The sequence below is a fragment of the Falco biarmicus genome, chromosome 9, assembly GCF_023638135.1.
Source record: "Falco biarmicus isolate bFalBia1 chromosome 9, bFalBia1.pri, whole genome shotgun sequence".
Lineage (NCBI taxonomy): Eukaryota > Metazoa > Chordata > Aves > Falconiformes > Falconidae > Falco > Falco biarmicus.
In genome coordinates this window covers 28,199,169-28,216,820 of record NC_079296.1, presented here as the reverse complement: position 1 = coordinate 28,216,820, position 17,652 = coordinate 28,199,169, and the positions used below count along the sequence as shown (strand labels likewise).

General features: G+C 39.6%; 1 protein-coding gene across 1 annotated transcript in view; it reads right to left on the bottom strand.

Moving 5' to 3' along the window:
• The window catches only part of LOC130155597 (gamma-aminobutyric acid receptor subunit pi-like), a 47,284-nt gene extending 30,586 nt beyond the window's left edge, over positions 1 to 16,698 (bottom strand). The window contains exons 1-3 of the mRNA XM_056353030.1: positions 16,425 to 16,698; positions 7,559 to 7,647; positions 1,580 to 1,683 (exon numbers count right to left, since the gene is read on the bottom strand). Of these exons, the coding sequence (XP_056209005.1) occupies positions 1,580 to 1,683; positions 7,559 to 7,614 (160 nt within the window). The 5' untranslated portion in view covers positions 7,615 to 7,647; positions 16,425 to 16,698. The remainder of the gene's footprint in view (positions 1 to 1,579; positions 1,684 to 7,558; positions 7,648 to 16,424) is intronic.
• Between the last annotated feature and the right edge of the window lie 954 nt (positions 16,699 to 17,652).

Genomic DNA, 17,652 nt, shown 5'->3' with positions numbered 1-17,652 from the left:
CTCCATGCTTGAGCTCCTCTGGGATTCCCAGGCAAACACAGAAAGTCCTTAGCATCCCTCTGAACAAAATCCCCAGGCAAAAAAGGGTCATAGCCTTGCTAAGTTACAACAGCTGAGGGGAAAAAAAAAAAAAAAAAAAAAGGTGGCTCACATTAGAAAAGGAAGGCTCATAACTCAGTAGTGCTTTACTATTGGTCTTAACTACTATCATAGGATTTTGCAATGAAATTCTGTTTGCTGCCTACCAGAATGCATCCATCATGGTAGTGCCAACATACCTCCAGTACCAGCATGAAGTAATGAATGAAATGCATTAATGGCCACTGAACATATAGTTATTTTCCATTATGCATCATCTCCAATGATAAGATTTTTCATTTATTTATTAGCATTACTTTTCTTTTTCTGAAAAGTCTTCTTAGATCATGTAAATTTATAGCAGTTTTGTCAGCAGCTGAGACAATTACAATAAAACCAAACAGATAAATTGTTTTCCCTATCTCCTAAACCTAAAATATAGATTTATTTTAATGTATTTATGAAATGGATTCACATATTGCACATGATGTGGAGTGCCCTTATTGAACAGGCTGATAGTCTCACCAGGTATTTGGATGGCAAGAGGTAACAGCGTGGTCTGAGAAAACCTTCAATCAATCATTTTTAAGTAGGCTATAAAAGGATGTAAGAGTCTTAATTTGAAACCTCTAACATTTCTGAATATCTCACTTAAGAACTATTGCCTAGCATTCACTTCGTGAGTTTATTTTCTGACAGACACATGGTGCTAAGCATCTTTTCAACATGCAGAATATCTTTTTCAGAGTTCTGCAGTTACTGAAGGGTTTTGAGACTGGGTGAAGATCTCTGCCTTCAGTATTCCTGATACAAGCAATTGCCTAATCCAAGCAAGGAAAACGTTTGTCACTGAGATTTCAGGTGCTTAACACTGACTGCACTACAGGGCAGTAAAGTCAACCTTGGTGCAGCAGACTACACAGGTCTTCCAACCTGGTGACCGTGGCCTTCCAACACAGGGAACTGACATTTTCAATTCATTTTCCCTCACAGTTCTGCAGTGAGCCAGTTCAGTGACCTTTAAGGCCTGAGGAAAGAATCATTTATTAAATAACTCCCTTGCAATCTTGCGGTAGATGCACATAATGCTTGGTATAGTAACAAGATTTGCTTGTGTTTTCATAAGTACTTTGATAGATAAAGCTTTCTTAGCATTAATAAAAAAATTGTAATTAATATTTAGGAAATTAGAGAAAACTACGCTTTTAAATATGCAAAGCATTACAGCTTATTTCACTGAGGACACATGAACATCAGTAGCCAAATTTCTAACAGAGTCTGGAAGTTTTGCTTCTGAAGGCCTGGAATGCAAGTTTCACCTTGGGCCACAAAAGCTGTTAAGCTACATCTTATTATATCATAGCACATCACGTATAATCAGATCACTCACTGTCAAACACTGGAGAAAAGGTACAGCAAAAAAACATTTGCTCTCATTGGTGAGTTTCAGACACTGCATTATGTTATGGCTCAATCTTAGCAAAACAGCTTTTCTACTTACTATCAAAAAATGGACGTAGATACTTGTTGTATCCTTTTATTATTTTTTCTATAGTTGGAGGTAGCATTTCACCTTTTCCTTCGACTTCAGGAATTTTCATTGACCTGAAAGGAATGAAAACAGTAATAATATCTTAAAATAACATCAATTACAGCAGAAATTACATTCCAGGAAAACACTGTATTAATTTCAAAGTTATTGATGATTATGGCCCATCAGATAAAATATCATGAAACATTTGTGTGTTTGCATTTCATAGAAAAACAGTATTCTAGCAAATATCAGATTTTATGATCTGTATTAGTTTCTTATTGGAAAAATTATTAGTTTTTTTACTTTGAAACCTATTGTTTCTTTAAAGTCTATCATTTCTGAACACTTCAACTGAGAAAATGGTTGTCTTCTTCAATGCTTTCTCTGTAAATAGGGCATTGTTATATTCTAGGAACATGGGAGGAGTGTTGATTGTTTATTTCAGCATTTAAAATTAAGCTTCTTTTTACATAATTAAAGACATCAAATTTAGCTCATAGAGAAAGAGACAAAAACTAGCCTCAGAGATTAGTACATAAAAACACTTTTAAAATCTTGCTTTTACAACACAATTTTTAAACAGGTTACAGAAATAATTCTGTTGGGCAAAATCAGTGAAGCATAATGAGAATACAAACCATTGTCTTGTTCAGAAGCAGCTACAAATGTGATCTACAGAACTCAAACATAAACACTTACAAACCCCATTTTTGCTCTAGGGCCCCTACAACAACCTCATTAGAGAGATGAGTAAAGGGATTGAGGAAGATGCATACCTGAACCACAATTCTCTACCCAGACAACATCAGGTTTCATTTTTATATATTCCTCCCCCTTCACCTTTTTTGGGTCTTGATGGTTAGCAGCCGTGGGAGGGACACCTGAGGCCGCTGAGAGCTGTTACCCTGTAAGAAGCGGTCCCATAGCAAAAGATACTATAGCTCTGCTCTTAATTTCTGCCTAACCCCTATGGCCAGCACCTGAGAGTGAGAGCAGGGTGCGCTCAGCTGCCACAGGTTCAGGCTGTGCTCTTCGTAAATTAGAACACAAGTGGTACATTGACTATTTGTTGTCAATGATTTGAGAAAAGTGGAGGGAGGACTATTCTGTAATTATGAAAGTGAGAAGCAAATCATTGATTGACTCAAGGAAGCCCAGCTGGCTGCAGGCAGAGGCACTGTCTCCCCTGATGGAGAGCGGTCACCTCTATATTCAGGAGGAGAGGGTTTCTTTGGTTTTTACCACACATGCCAGAAGCGGCTGGTTGCTAAGAGTACCCAGCTCTACCCCTTTGCTCTCCTACAGCAGCTATGAGAGCTGTAGCTGTGGCGGCTCAGCGCTGGGGAGAAGAATCTAAGTACAAACTGGTGTTTTGCGGTCTTTCTTAGTCCTGCCACATCCTTGCTGAATTTCTTCTTCCCAATTTCTCCTAAAGCTGCTCCTAGAAATTCTTCTTGCTTTTCCTAATGATATTTCTGTGTCTCCTGTAACTTTCCCAAGCTTGCTCCTTTGATTTTAATTTTACTGTGTTTCTGAGACAGCTTGAGCTGTGCTGTCAGGAAATTGTGGTTTGGAAAATGTGGTTTTCATCTAGGAATAATCTCGTGTCTTAGATTGGCAAAATCTGAATGCTAAGATGGTCTTAATGAATACATGTGCATTTAGATGTTGTCAGCTATTTTGAAGTGCTGCTATTGCTCTGTGACTTCTCTGTTCAACTGACCCTGCTCCCACGTAAGTTGCTGGTTTTCACTAGCAGTCTTGTAACTCATATAGCTTAAATGTTTGGATTATCCTATTTGTTTCCGTTATTTTGTCCCTGTTTATTTTTTTTATTGCTAGTGAACTTGTGATTTCCTAATGTTAACTCTGGTCTTGAGTAATGCCAGCATTGAAATAAGGAATGTTTATCCCATAAGTTGTGTCCTAAACTAGCAAGTATTATCATGCTTGAATTGAGACACTAATATAAATAAAAAGGCCAGTTTTATGTTGTATAAAAGTGCTGGACTTGAATTACATTCAGATATGTTTCTATTTCTTAACTATTGTTCTAACAATAGATATTTCTGCTTTTGTAATTTACATATAATTCTAACAAAGTGTTCAATGAGCTGCATGAGTTTAATTTCACAGCCTTACTGAATTGTGAATTGTTCTTGAATAACTTTCATATGTTGTGAAACAGTAAAAGAAAACTTTTCCCCTGCAAGGGTATAATATTTTTCTGCTGATTGGTATGTAATTCTAGAGTGGTCTGGTGCTGTTTTCTGAAATATATCTCAAATATTTGGCATTATTGTATGGAAGTCCTTCCCTCAAATCACCTGTGGATACCCTCTGAGGTAATTCTTGATTTCCCTCATTAACACATGGTGTAGCATCATATCTTTGGTCTTTTGATTTTTATAGTTAAGGACTCTACGTGGGAAAGCTGTCATGCAGTAATTGAGACGGTGAACTAATGTGCTACTTTGCCATGCAATATTTGAGAAGTCCTATCATGGTGAGCCAATGTACAAGAGGAACCTGATGTCTCCTAAACCTGAGTGTGTGGTGTTACCATCTTGGTAATTCAGGGATACTCAGTAGATTGTCAGTGTTGAACGGCAGCCTACAGATGTTAATGCCTTAAGTGGCTCCCCTTATCTAAATTTTAAAGGCCAGTGCCCCACCTCCTTCAAAGTACTCTTCATGTGCCCCATTCATCACTAAAAAAGAGTGAGCGCACAGCCGCTCACATTCCTGTAATTTGTCAGTCTCATGCAGGGGTCAGAAAGGATAAAAGTAAAAGCTGAGGCTTGTTGACTTTCATGCATGTACATCTTCTCATCAATGCATCTAAGCTTTTCTTTTACCCGGTATTTGTGTTGTTATATTTAACTAACTGCATATGGTTTAGTTCCTCCATTTTCTTAATGAAAATACGTTGAAATACTTTGGCATGCATCTAAGTATGGAATTGCCTTGAAACAGCTGTTCCAGACACTAAGGAGAGAATAGGCTTTTCTAGAAGAAAACTGAATGTTTATTTATTTGATAGCCAGGAATACTTATTTGTTCTGGGCTGTCAATGTATAATGCATGTTTTAAACCAGTCAAGTTCAATGACCCATGCTTGCTTTCATAAAAGCTGAATTATAATTATTTAATTTCCTTACTTATTCTTATGGCTCAAAAACTTAGGTTTTTTTACAGGCTACAGCTTCTACTTGGAAGCTACGACAACTGCTTGTTATTTAAGATACTTTGAAGTTAGTATCTTAGAACTATTGGGTAACCAGAGGGGGGGAAAAGGAACATCTGCCCTAAACACTAGTATGCATCACTGCTTAAAACAAAAGTATAGTCTAGGCACATGTATGGGAATATTTTTCCTGGGTATTTTTTGTCAGAAGCTATGCATCATGAAAGAGGCAGAAGCACTTTAGAACTGAAAGGAGGGAGAAACAAAATGCCAGACGCAGTCTGATCAAGCTTTTGAAACACCACCCTCCGGAAAAGCTAGGGAAAAAAAGCTTTTTTCAGGCAATCCTCTGACAGGCAAAGGGCTTACAGATACAAACAAAGGCGTTACTATTTGTTTCATACCTGACATGCTCAAGGATACAGGCTTTTGTATGGTCTTTGTAGATAAACTTCAGCAGAATCGCCTGTATCTATCACTGACTAATCCTCTGCTTCAAAACAAACAGTACTGGGGTTTGGTTAATTGGTGAGGCTGAAACAGTAGCATTATGTTACCACTTACCAGGTACAGGAACAAATACTTAAATAATGCAACTGCACTTAAATTTAGCCCAAATAAATAAACATCCCACAGAATTTTCTGGATCTGATGCTACAACTCCAGTCTAGCATTCTTTGAACACACCCTTCCTGAAATAAACGGGAGCCTTTCTTGGGATCAAATACCATATATTTACTTAGGCTGATTCCTGATAATGATTTGAAGTGTAAGCTCTGTTAATTACTCTGATAATTTTTTTCATTTCTACTTCATAAAAATATTTCTGGGAAAGTGACCATTCAGGCAAATCCACAGATTATATAGATTTGAGTGTGTGTGTCTATGATGTGACCGTATTGTAATTTAAAGTCAAGTGCTGTAAGTGAAGTTAAATGTCCTTTATCTGATAGCCTGGTGTGACACTGCTAGTATGTGTGTTGTGACAATCTTGTTCTCTGTATATGACAGGGAAGATAAGGCTCCAGCTATTTATAAACTTAAGAAACCCAACAAAAACAAAACCCACCCCTCACCATTGATTAGAAAGTACTCAGTAGAGGAAACTCTTTTCACACATTAGCCAGAGCTTATAGAAGTGGAATACCTCAGGGATACCGCTTGGCGAGTAATCCTGGCCCTTCCTTTCAGTACACCTCAGTCCTGGGGTATTGCTTAAAAATATTTTTCTGTTCCAATGCAAATCAGGATAGTTTCTGTTTTGAACTCCACTTCCACCAAACCTTCCCAATTTGTGCACTGCAAAAAGGCATCCGTGTACCCACACATGATCTTGGCTGTGAGCTGGCCGAGGGGCAGAGCTGCTGCTGGGCTTGGATTTGGGTACAACATGACCAGACCAGCTCAATGCTGCACACCTCTGTCCAATTAAACAGGTGCTGTGCATGCACAGAACTCCTATATAGTATCCATCGGAGTTACCTGTGCTTCTGGACACTCTTAGCTGTGTGACACTGTAAAAGGATTCACAAAGTCTGCCTTACAGTAACGAAGGCAATTACGTACTGCAGGCTGAACCTCTCTGGGAATCTTGCCTTTGTGTTACTTAGATGCTTCTGAAATCTTGTTGGTCTCTTAGCAGTGTTTTATTACTGCAAAGCCAGGAATCATTCAGTGATTATAGAAGATGGCAAGTCACAGCTGATGAGGAAGGAAGGCAGAATTGGAGCAAGTATGTATTCTGGACAGAGATCTCTTTATAGAGATTATATATACTGGAGAAAGGAGGGGAGATGGATGTGTTAAACTCCCTTTCAGGGGACAGTTCCACTGGCCCTCATGACCAGGTGGAGACTTTAGATAAATATGTGTTCATACACCCATCTGAATTAAATCTCAGGCAGAATCTTATATTGAGGAATTTACTAGGAGACCAAACAGGTTTGGCAATTCTACACAGAGAATGGGCTAACAAACTTCAAGTATTTCAGTTAAAGGTGGTAGCGATAATGTTTAATCTATCCATGTTTGCACTTCCTTATTAGATTTACTTACAAAGAATAGGGTTTTTTTCCCCAGTTTTCTAGAAGGAGTGTATTTTTAAGTTCTCCGCTTCTTTCTTTTTTGTCATGGCAACTGCACTGTTAGCAGGGGGTACTTGTACACAGAAGGAATCAGTTTCACTTTCCATCTTAACACAATTCAGCTTTTCTAAAGACTTCACGATTTCATCAGCAGAGAATAAGATGACAATTATTTAAACAGGTAATTCTTTTTAAGACGCTCTCCTTTAGTAATAAATGCACAATGATGAATTTACTACCTCAAGCTTGTAGTACATCTAGGTGGACTGCATGCTTCTGTCCTTGAGCAAGGTACTACGCTCCAGGCAAAGACCTTGCACCCTTCTAAATTTGCTAAGCATTTGATACAATATTGACACTATCTGCAAGGTAATCCTTTGTGTGAAGGATTGTCTGCTTAAGTTAAATTCTTTTATTTTTTCACCCATCAGTCTTCTCAGTGAAAAAAATCTGTAGCTCAGTCAAGGCAGCTGAGATGATTTGTGAAGGAGTTTAGTCCTGTATTTCTGTTATTAATATCCAGGTTGTTTAATCTTTGTAAGAGGCAAGATTCAACTATCAAGTAGATTTGGCTTTGTTACCTGGTCAGATATATTTCTAATTAAAGTGTTTATAAACTAACTGATATTATCATACATTGAAGAAATAATGGTTTCCTTAGCAGATATTTCTTACCTACACAGCATCAATAGAAAAAGGGCTCTGAGACTGTAGCACTTAAGACTGCACATTGTCAGGTGTGGTTTCAAAAGTTCTTGTAGCTCCTTGAAAAAAAAACAAAGTGCAGAGGTAATGTTTTACAACACATCTACATTTCAAATATACACATTTAACAAGGTTTTCAACACTAAAGATATTATATCTTCAATAGCTGCTGCTATAAATGTATTAGTAAAAATTTACAGCAATTAAATAAACCCTCAAAACTTCACAAAAGGCATAGCATCAGCAATAATTTCACTTGGCAATAGAAGTTGCATTCCAGTATAGTACTGCTCTTTTGCTTTTGCATCTGTCCTTTAAATATTAGGAAAAGTAGCTTTGAAAAATAATGCCATCATACGCAGGAAAATCATGAACACTGTGTTTTGTCTCTGCTGTGCGTATCTGTAAATGAGTACACCTCTGGTGCATCAGTCCTCTCCACTGAATGGAAAATACACAACCCCATCTTAGATCACAGCTGTTTGAGCAACATCTCTGGTACATGGGTAGTAATAATACACATGATATGTATCTTAAGCCTTTTGTTAACGGGGAAATAGAAGTGTGTTTCTACCTATTAAAAAAGATCCTTTGACTGTGTATAAATAATCATACGTAAAATCATCCACATACATCAAAATGTTTGGCTGAGGTGACATTTTCTTCTGAATGGGATTTCTTTGCTGTTGTCACTATGACTGTATGTGCTCTGGCTGAGCCCCACAGCAGCCCCCGTGGCACTGTGCTTTGTGTCCACAGCTAGAAAGGTGGTGGTGACACACCGGTGTGTTGGCCACCGCTGAGCAGTGCTGGCACAGTGCCAAGTCTGTCCCTCCAACATTCCCCCACTGCCAGCAGGCTGGGGTGGGCAAGATCTTGGGAGAGGACACAGCCAGAACAGCTGACCCAAACTGGCCAAGGGATATTCCATACCATAGAATGTCTGCTCAGATATAAAAGCAAACGGGGGGCAGGCAGCGATGGCGTGTGTTCGGTTTTGACATTTGTCTTCCATAGTGACTTCTGTGTGTACCAAAGCCCCGTTTCCCAGCATGTGGCCAAACATCACCTGCTGATGGGAAGTACAGAATAACATCTTTTGTTTTCCTCCACTTCTGCACACGCAACCTCTGCTATTGCTTTATTAAATTGCCTTTACCTTGACCCACAAGTTGAGTGGGTTTTTTTCATCTTAGGTTCTCCCCACCCTGTTCTGCTGAGCAGGGAGTGATAGAGTGGTTTGGCAGGCACCTGACATGCAGTCAAGGTCAATCCACCACAATGATTCACATCCATAATGGTTATTTTAAGTAATCTGTCAGCTCTGTAATCCATTTCTGGATGAAAACAGTATCAATCAATAGTTTAATTCAGTCCTGCAACAGATCTGAAATTCATGGACTGTGCAAACCTTCTGTGTTTCATCAAGCACTGAAATCTTATTTGTAAGACTTGCTTCAAAACTTTGGAAAAAACCTACGCAACAGACATTACCTGCCCAGGATCTGCAAGACAACTGTTAAGTGTTAATAAATACAAATGAAATATCTGTTGTAGGTTTTGGGAAGGGACAATCAATACTATTCTCAATGTCCAGAATGAATTTTTCAGGGGTCTCTTGCACTTCGATTTCACAATAAATTACTAACGGCAAGGAATTTGAAGCTATTTCACCCTCCTTTAGTAACCAACATAAAACATTAGCAATCATTTTTACCCCAAAGTAATTTTTCTTTCAGTCTGTAGCTCTAGTGAGAGCAACACTAGCTGCTTTTACTTACATTAATGCAGTGTGAATGGTATCTGACTTGTATGTTAACAGTGGTGAAGTGACAAAGTTGTTCATGTCTCCAAAGAAAAATTAAAGCCATTTAAATGGCTTTTTAAACAAGTGAAAATTCGCAGCATCTTGAATACTTTAAGCATACACCAGCCTGGTAAATATTAATGTCAAAATAAATCACACACTCCTACTGACTTCCACATAAAATCACGCATGAGACATTAAGAGAGCCTGTAATAGGAAGATACAGCACAAATGAGCAGATGGTGTTGTCAGAACACTGCTCTCTAAATGCTGATTCTGTAACACTCCCGGTGCATATCGTGGGATGTCTTTTGTATATCTCCTTTTGGGTTTGGATGGATACTTTCTACATTTGCTATCTTTATCTCACAGGAAAATATGCTAAAAAAATATTATCTTTCTGGTTTCCCAGAAAACCTTATTGACTTTATAAGTACTTCATAAAGCTTTTTTTATATTTAGCTTTTGAATTGCTACTATGAGCTCCTAATGTGTCTGAAGATCCTTTATAAAGGGAACCTATGGGTATTTCTGTACTTTGGTTTTAGTTTTTACTGTGATGTAGATCAAATGATGGGCAGATGAAGATCAAAATGAATGGGCTGATTACAAATCTTTTTCTAAACCAACTGGTTTACATTCAGATCTTAACCAACATCCAATATAGCAATTTTGAGGGAGAATGGGGTGGTGTATTTTAGTCTTTAACACATGAAAGGTCAGATCCATTCTATAGTGTGTGGATTAATTTTGTATGCTCAAGAATAGAGCATGGAAACCACAGGAAAGAGAGAATCTCATATCTGTGCAAGAAACATTAATCAAGAGATCTAATTGCCATGTCAGCTGGCAGCCCACCACCACAAAGAGACACCACATGCCAGCCAAGGAACAGAATTGGATAGCTATTGAAATCTTAAGCAGTTTCACAGATAATACCTAAGCTGCATCATTGCTGCATGTGCATACACGCTTACATGCACACAGACATTTTCTTTGCTGTCCTGGTTTTTATGGGGCTTACTGAGCTGGTTTGTTGCATTGAAAAGCCTGCCTCTTGGCATGCTTGCACATCTGGACCTGTCCTTTATTATGTATTTCTTCATCAAACGCTATACACTCACAGCACAATTCCTTCCTGCATATGTAGAACTTATTAACTACTGGTATTTAAAACTAGTTCAGCAGGACCCATTATATTTTCCTCTTTCCTGGAGCCTAGAAAAATATACATAAGCTGTTCTCTGTATGGAATAGAACCATTTGGTTTTATCATACAGACTACATGCTGTCCATATTATTGTGCATATGTTGACACATCCTCGAGTTCTAAACACACCATTAAGTAATTGAGGCGAAGGTAACAAGTATCTGCCCCAGTTTCCCATATGATGAGACAAAGCTTTCTACTTTGGATCAGATTAGGGCTGTAAAATAGTGTCTAATGTTTTGGCATATCTTCTGGGAATTCACTGTTTATTATCTTCAGCATGAGAGGAAAAGTGAATTATGCAAGTTTCACAAACCTCAAACTGAAATGAGATGAGGCAGAGAGCTGGCAGAGGTAGTAGCAGTGTCTTAAAATTCCACTGGAAGTGAATTTTGTGTGAATGAATTAAAGGATGAAATGCCGGTTAAACTGAAGTATCTTATCCACAATGGATGTATGGAAAATACTAAAAAACAAAGACACTGTCATATGCTAGCAGCCATATGCCTGAATTCCCATAGATGCTGTTTCAGGCATCTACAACAGCATGTAGAATTGTCTTAAAATAACTTAAAAAGTTGATAGTGGGTTTATAGTTAGTATAATCTAAATTAGCATTGTAATTGTGTTTGACTTCCAAATCCAAAGTGTTGAATGACAGTATCTTTAAGTGCTTAACTGAGAAGCAGCTAGAAATTCAGGAGGGATTTGGCCAGAGTGCCAAAGCAGTATAACTACCTCCCCCGCTCAGTACAAATTGTCCTATTTGTACTGCCCACTATAACTGCAGCGTAGCCAATGAGCCTATATACAAATTCTTTACTCCATCCTCTGTTTGTTAGATCAGTATGAACCAATTGGAAAGAAAATCATGGAAAGCTGAAAATACTCAGTGGGAGAAAGGGAGTGGATATATGGAAGGCCGACACAAGATAATATTCAGGAACAGAGTGGCAGAGAAGTAAAAAGGAAAAACTCTGACAGGATATGGTCCCACAATGCCACTGTCACTTCCAGATTCTTTATTCAGTCTTCACTCGTACCCTTGCTTTTAGCAAATTGGCACCTGACACTATATTACCAACTTCGTTCTTTTTTACAGTTCTGGGCAGACTTCCTTACTCTTATTTCCAAGTTACATAGGAAATATTTTTTTTATCTCCCTTCAGCTGTGTACAAGTGACAAGTGAAAATAAAGGAAGAGTAAGAAACTTTCGCTCATCACTCAGAAATGCCAACTCCACACAACTGGTTGTCAGTGACTACTGTCAGACAGCATTTTGAGGAATAAAGTGACATGCTATCTGTCTTTGTATCAACCTGGGTGTCTGCCTAGGATAGCCCTAGTTTCATGATGCTTTTTGAGTCTCCCTAAAATATATAGATTGCAAAAGAGAAGAAAATGCAAAGTTTTCACATATTATTTTTCATGTTAAGACTGAGTAATATTGCAGACAGTGCAGCTTGAGTGAAAAGTAGCAAGAGGGGGTTTTTTTGTGAGGCAAATTGGAAGGAAAAAAACCCAGCAGCAGCAAAACTCTGGGTATAACTGGGGAATTGACTGATGAAAGTGGACCAATGTATGTGTCTGCAACCTATTATAAGGGGCACCCTCTTATTTGGCAGAGAAGCTGGCTCTTGGCTTACCAGCTAGCTTGTTTCTAAACCCTAGGCACATCTGATCTTGCTAGCATGGACATAAACCATGCAAAGCCTCCTTGGGCAAGTAAGTAAAGTTAGATTTACTTGGTCCATGGAAAGCAGCTGTCTTGTCATGTTTCCTTTGCAGACAGGCAGTACAAGGGCCATTTGTGGTGACAGAGCTATGTCAGCAATTGAATGGAGGTTAAGTCTCTAGTGCTGATCCATCTAGCAATAGTTCAAAGTGAAATACTGGATTCCAGTTATGCTCCGATGTTCTGATCAATACAGTTGTCACATGTGCCAGGTAATACAAGTAATAGCTGAAAATGTCACTTTCTCACTGGGACACTCAGGAAGCTGCTCCAATCTGTATGTCTTTCTCAAGTGTTTTTGCTCTGAGATGTTTTGATCAAAGATACAGCAGAAGGTGGTCGTATTGTTAAAGTAAGTAGAATGAACTTAAGATTCACCAGAAATTAAAATCTGCTTCTCTGGTTTAGCAAAATGAGCTGTCAGAAAGATTTCAACTAAACATTGCTTATATATGTATAGGGCGTTGTATGAGATTCTTTAAAGAGTGATCCTGAATAAATCTGTATAATGAACAGGTTAATTTTTTCTTTGAAAAAAAATTAGCATAGCAAGATTTCAGACTGTATCAGCAACAACTCAGTGATGTATTTCAATGTCCCAAATAATATATTAAGTAAACATGTAAAATCACTGTCCTCAAAATACACTGGAAGCTCATAAGCTAAGTCAAAGAAATCCACTGTTGCAGCCATTTAAATATTTTTTTTTAGTATCTGTGCTTCTAACCACAAAAGGATTAAAGACTAGCAGTATGGTGCTAATACAGTATTAAGTATACAAATACTGTCTAATTGTTAGAGACATTTGCTTTTCTAGATTGAGGTCTGTATTTCTCACCAAGTTCTCTGCATTATCAATTTCATAAACATCAAAGCCTTAGAGTAACTTACATAACCTATGATAGGATTATTTTATACGCTTATCTGTTGTTGTTTTCACTCTGTGCATTTTAAATAGATTAGTATATCTCTTGGGTTAGCTGGGAAATAATTTAACTGGCAGAGATGTTGTTAATGTTACACAATTTTCCCAGAAAATGAATTTCAGATTTATAACAACTGGGTGCTTAGGATGGCAACACAGTTGTAGGAGTTGCCTTCATGGAATAAGTGTCAGATGCACTACTTCCAACCAGCATAATACTGAACTGAAAGGTTTCAGTGATGTACAGAAATTGATGTAGTAGTAAACATTCAAAGAATAGGTTTTAATAAATGAATGTATTAATGTGACTGCTTAAATATAGCACTCATTACAAGCTCTGTTCATGCCTGTTGAAAAAAACTATAGAAAGTGTGCCACACAGGCTATTTTCTGGTAAAAAAGGCAATGGATTAAATAACTTACCTCCACCTTGTTCCTAAATATACTTTCAGATACAAGTATCTGCAGATACAAGTCCAGCAGGTATCAGTGGTGTTTGAGTCATGGTTGATGATTACTGCCATTACTCCAAAGTAATTTGAAGATTGTGAGGTTGGTAATGGTTATTTGTATGTGTATATAGACTTTTACTTAAATCTTTTGCTCTGTACATCCCAGTTCTGCTATCTGTGCAGCTGGACCTCTACATACATCTGCAAATGTTTGAGTTCCTTTGTACCAAACCACAGGTCTTGAATCTGAGACCTTTACTATCTTTTTTGAGGTCTATGTCAACACCACAAGGTCCTCCCACATGCAATCCCACAGACAGCCAGGGATCACCTTCTGCCACACCAGTATGACAGTCACAAATCACAACCTGCCCCTGTGGCTACACCAGAGCAGCAAAGAGCAGAGATGTGCTCAGTTCTTATGCACCTTAAAGAAGGAATATGTTTGAGTCAAGTCAAAGAGGCAGGCAACATTCAAATGATTGAAACCTCAAAGGCACCTTAACAAAGGTTTTGACTTTGCGGAAAGGTACAAACAGTTTTCACGTGGCTAACTGATGGCTTGGGTGGTCTCCCATGTCCCAGCTGAGACCTGACAGCCACCTGGGTGAGCACTTTAGGCCCCCAAGTTTCTAAAGGGCACCCACAAGTGTGGGTTGAAAGCAGACACAGTGCTACTGCAGCCCTGATACCACACATCACCGGTTACACAGACCAGGCTCACTTGTTTCTATAGCCCATAGCAAAATGGAGCCATGGTTTTGTTTGGGCACTATCAAAATAGATATGATTAATATAAATAGTTGAAAATCCAGAAAGTTGGACAGAATATGCTGGTTCAGATTAAGTAACAGCTTAATTTGAAAAGACAAGTGAAATCATATCTTTCTGATGCCAGCTTAAATTCTTGTTCCTTATGAAAGTTAACAGAGCTAGAATCTTCTAGCTTTTAACCTGGAGGAGAGTCTCCCCACATAGACCCTGATGTCTGTGAGCTTTCCTCAAGCATTCTCATGTTGTAGAAACTCTTCAGGACCCAAATAATCTGTCCATGTCTTCCCTCCATGCTGCCTCTGGCATGGGAGAATGAGGGACATCTCACTATATGTCACTGAACACATGCTTGAGTCTGTGAGGGGGGAAAAAATAATACCCCTGCAGTAGCAGATTAGACTTAATCATATCAATCTTCTCTCCTCGTTGAGTATTTTGCAATGTGCCTCTCATTTATGACAGAATCAACCCCTTGGTTTGCAATTAATTTTGTTTGCAACTGTGAAGGCTTGCTTGTTTAGGTGGAAAAGGGGAAGAAGGGAGGGAATATGCCCCAATGATGCCTTGTTTTCCATGCAAATTAGGAGTTTGAACCATAGATTTTTCCTGGTTTGACTGTTCTTACATATGCCTGTAAACCTCCAGAAAAAGTATTCTTGGGACACTTAGTCACCAAACAACTATTTGTCAGTTTGATTCAGATCTGTAATTCCTTGCTGAATTAGTAACATGTCCCTGTAACCAGGAGATTACAAACTAACCATTTTGAGCAGCACAACAGGATGAAAGACTGGAGGAGAAAATCAGCTTTCATCACGGTTTGGTTTTTACAATCTAGAAGCTTTTGCATTTGAAATGAACTGACACAAATTAATGCAATTAAAACTACTGAGTAGAAACACATATATTAGTACATGATAATCACAGGAAGAAATGCTTTAATTGTACTGCCACACAAAAATGTGAATGCTCTCAGTGTCCTGGGCTCAGGATTTTTGCATGCTTTTGTACCTGCTAGGGCTGAAGTCAGAGGTGTTACTCTGAGGTGTGGAACTGAGCTCAAAGTCAGCAGGAGCTCAGCCTGAGAGGAAATCACAACAGGGGCTTTGAAAGTATGTTGCATTTTTCAAGCAAACATGTATTTATTTCTTTTTCACTAATGCAGATTTAACTAACTAACACGTGCTAAGTGCATGACTTTCAGAGTCTTCCTTTTCTTTAAATACATACTGCTTTACCTTTATTCTATGACAGTCATTAGAATTACCTGGAGTTGCGTCATGATGAAGAGCACCTTTAATAATCCTATTTAGACAGTTTGAATAGACATTGAAGTGATGTCTATAGGCAAGTGATTTTTTTTATAATTAGAAAAAACCTGCTAGAGAAATAAAATGCTTTAAATATTTACTTTCATCATGACTCAATGCCCAATAGCAGGTTTAATCTACGTGATCTATTGTCATTCAAACACTGTACACCTTTTTAAGTACTGGCACATTGTTCATCTACATATTCACCTGAGGTGAGATGTGCAGATTTGACCAGGAGCTGGGGGAAAATGGAAGCTGCTGCTTAGATTATCTTTTTGGGAGAAGTTTCTCCATATGCCATTCGCTGTTTTTAAGAACAAGTTTTTGCAGGCTTTTGGGGGGGAAACTCACTTCTCAGATTTATTTCATTAATACCAATTTGAGTTATTCTGTGCTATTTTAATCCAGCAGAACGTATCTTAGTAATACTTCAGAGGTATTACTATGGGAGGAAAAATTAACATTAAAAAAAAAAAAACAATTAAGAAAAAAAACAAACAGTTGAGCAGAGGCGGGAGGGATGAAGAGGGAAGGCAGGAGCGCCCCCGGGAAAGGAGCGGTGCTGGGACAGGCTGCCGGCCGGAGGGTGCCGCGCTCCCCGAGGACCATCGCACCTTACCTGCAGCCGGGGCCGGGGCCGCGGCCCCTCCGCGGCGGCGGGCGCAGGACGGAGCGCGGCGGCCGCCTCCGAGCAGCCTCGCAGCCGGCCGAGGACTGCGGGGGCGCCGCGCCGGCGGACCGAGGGTTCGAGCCCGCCCACGGCCAGGGGTGGGCGGCAGTGGCAGAAGGCCCCCCCCGCTGTCGCCTAGCTGGAGCCCCCATGGGTGCCTCTAAGCAGCATTGTCCCTTCCCTGCCACTCCTCCATACACCTCTTTTCATCGTTCATACACTCCTTTTCAGTTTCTAATGCATTTGAAGGAAACAGTGCTGGTGGGGGATCCCTGCCAGACAAACGCCAGTGGCAGCTCTTCCCGCTGCTTTTTGGCCGTGCCTCCGACAGAATTTGCACGAACCTTCGTGCTTATCTGCCTTGTTTTCCTTCGTGCAAGTGTCACACCCCGACCGCCCTGGGTAGAAATGTCCACCCTTGCTCTCCATTTGATGTGGGACTGTTCTGGGTGTCTTTGGGAAACACATCTCGGGTGTTTCTTAGGAGTGACTGGAAGCAAGCTGTTAGGTTCCTGGGTGTTACGTTCCTGACAGACCTCTCGCTTCAGGAGCTGTCCGAAGCTTGTGGATAAGGTACCGCCTTCCCTGGGGAAACACCGTTGCACACCACACAAGACTAAGGAAAGCACCTAAGGAATGTGATTTCCAGTCCAGACTGTCTTAGGGCAAGGAACTTCTGACAGAGTTTAAGATCTGCTGTCAGAAATCATTGCGTGTAGCTGGTATATGAGGAAAAGGTGGAGGGGTGAGAATCCTTCCTGTCAGGGTCACTATCACCAGTACTAAAATATGGGATGGTCCAGGCTGTGAAGGAGAAGAAAGAAGACAATTTTGACTACTTCAGTTTCAATTATTAGTGCTGATTTTGGGGAAGACTTGACAACTGTTGAGGAAGGGAAAGGTTGAGAGGTCCTGACACTGCATCTTCCAGCAGTAAGGACCCTCAGATCCTTCCTAGCACATGCTAGTCTCTGTCCCGGTCAGAAGTAAGTGTGCGTGTTTGCTTCTTCATAGAATCATTTTGGTTGGAAGGGACCATTAAAGGTCACCTAGTCCACCCCCCTGCAATGAGCAGGGACATCTTCAGCAGGATCAGTGCTCAGAGCCCTGTGCAACCCAGCCTTAAATGTTTCCAGGGATGGGCCTTCTACTACCTCTCTGGGTGACCTGTTCCAGT